The following is a 1,920-nucleotide window of genomic DNA, read 5'->3' on the forward strand; positions in this document are numbered from 1 at the left end:
GCTTCTTTTTATTCTTAATATTAATCCTTGGTTTGAATTTATAGGAACTGCACATGTGTCTGCACAGCGAAGTGGTCACCAATGATTTGAGATGTTTTGCTCAAATATCTGGAGGTTATAAATCTATCTTCTGTCAACCCATCTGTGTGTAGTTTAAAAAGCAAACTGCATACAAAATGCAGCTAGTTCCTACCTCCCTCTGGTTTTACTTTGAACTGGAAACTCCTGGTTCTCATCCCTCGTATCTATAGCTTCTAGGTCACTAAGAATGTGTGTAGAGATTGTTTCAGCAATATGGGTCTATCTTATCCAGGAATCTGCTATTTACCGTCAGCAGATGTACTACTTGCCCCAAACAGGGCATCATCTTGGACTAGCAAAGCTATGGGCTTTTTCTGTTCATTTCCTATGGAGTTCTACATGTTTAACTGGAAACACTGAAGAATTTTTTTCCACTAGTTGGCTTTACTCAAGTCCACCCCCTTTGGCAGCAAGCTGCCAGTTTCATTTGCTATCCTCACATTGGTAAAACTCCAGTTCTGTAATTCACGTTGACTGAGCTGGGAATAGAAGGGTGCTGTCACAGGCAAAAGGCTACAGATTTTTTCTGTCCTTACTCAAAGCACTAGTGCTTTTGTTTTCTAAAAAGAATATGCATCCTTAATTATTTTATGCTTCGCCAATTTTCAGAGTGCTGAAATAGTTTTGATATTTCAGCTTTAAAAGTGTGTTTGTTTTTTATTTTTGCACAGAAGATTTATTAAACTCTTTGTGATGCCATAAACAGAGATGCCTTCTAAAATGCGTTTAAATGAACATAATAGCCAGGCTGAAATGGTATGATGCAATGGACTAACATAAGTAATTTTGGACTTGAGAACTTGAACTCCAAAATGTCCAAATAGACCAGATATGCTAAAACTGAGTGGCCACCCCACTAACTGTCTGTAAAGGAAGCAGCTGGTGTAATCTAATAAACACTGATCGTCTTGTCAAGGTTTTTGTTTCATGTTGAATCACTGTGGGAGGCCAGTCATTGTACTTCTGACAGTAATAAACTCCAACATCTTCAGGATCCAGGCTGCTGATGGTGAGAGTGAAGTCTGTCCCAGACCCACTGCCACTGAACCTGTCTGGGATGCCAGTGGCCCTGCTGGATGCATAATAGACGAGGAGCCTGGGAGCCTGCCCAGGTTTCTGCTGGTACCAGGCTAAGCTGCTGCCAACACTCTGACTGGCCCTGCAGGAGAGGGTGGCTCTTTCTCCTGGAGACAAAGAAAGGGTGGCTGGAGACTGCATCATCACAGTTTCTCCGGTGGTATCTGAGACTGGAAAGAAAACAGAAATGCACTCATATAATCAAGATCAAACCCACTGTCTTTGAGTAGAGCCAAAATTGTTGATCTACATTGAATTTTAATATATTTCTATAGGTGTCAGGAGATTTCACTAATGTGCAAAATCACCTGATATTCCTCTCACCTGGGAGCCAGAGCAGCAGGAGGAAGAGAAGCTGCGCTTGGACTTCCATGGTTCCCTCTGGGTCCTAACTGAGCAGTTCCTCCCCAGAGCTCTGACCCAGGCATTGATATGGGCTCTGGAAGGTAGGGCAGCTGGGAGGGACATGCAAAGCAGCTGGGGTGGGAGCTGGGCTTCCAGCTGCAGGGACCACCTGCTTCTTCCTCTCTGCACTGAACATCCTGCGCCTCCCTAGTTGTCAGAGATCAGAAAAGTCTGTTGGTTCAGTCTGAGTGTAGAACTTCCCCCTTGTGCTCACAGAATTTCACTCCTGTGTCTTTCTTCTCCTCAATCACCTAAATCCACTCAGATGATGTTTGGCACAAGGTTGTTAAGAACAATATAAGAGGCTCTGTTTTCATTTCTCTCTTCCTATCCTCAATATGCCCAGTCATCTCCCTA

General features: G+C 43.4%; 1 gene segment (V, D, J or C); it reads right to left on the reverse strand.

The window, feature by feature from the left end:
* Positions 1 to 915: 915 nt before the first annotated feature.
* LOC112605292 lies at positions 916 to 1,531 on the reverse strand. The segment is given in 2 exon segments: positions 916 to 1,328; positions 1,483 to 1,531. Coding segments are annotated over 2 exon segments (462 nt in total).
* Between the last annotated feature and the right edge of the window lie 389 nt (positions 1,532 to 1,920).

This window comes from Theropithecus gelada, chromosome 13, assembly GCF_003255815.1.
Source record: "Theropithecus gelada isolate Dixy chromosome 13, Tgel_1.0, whole genome shotgun sequence".
In the NCBI taxonomy this organism is placed as follows: domain Eukaryota; kingdom Metazoa; phylum Chordata; class Mammalia; order Primates; family Cercopithecidae; genus Theropithecus; species Theropithecus gelada.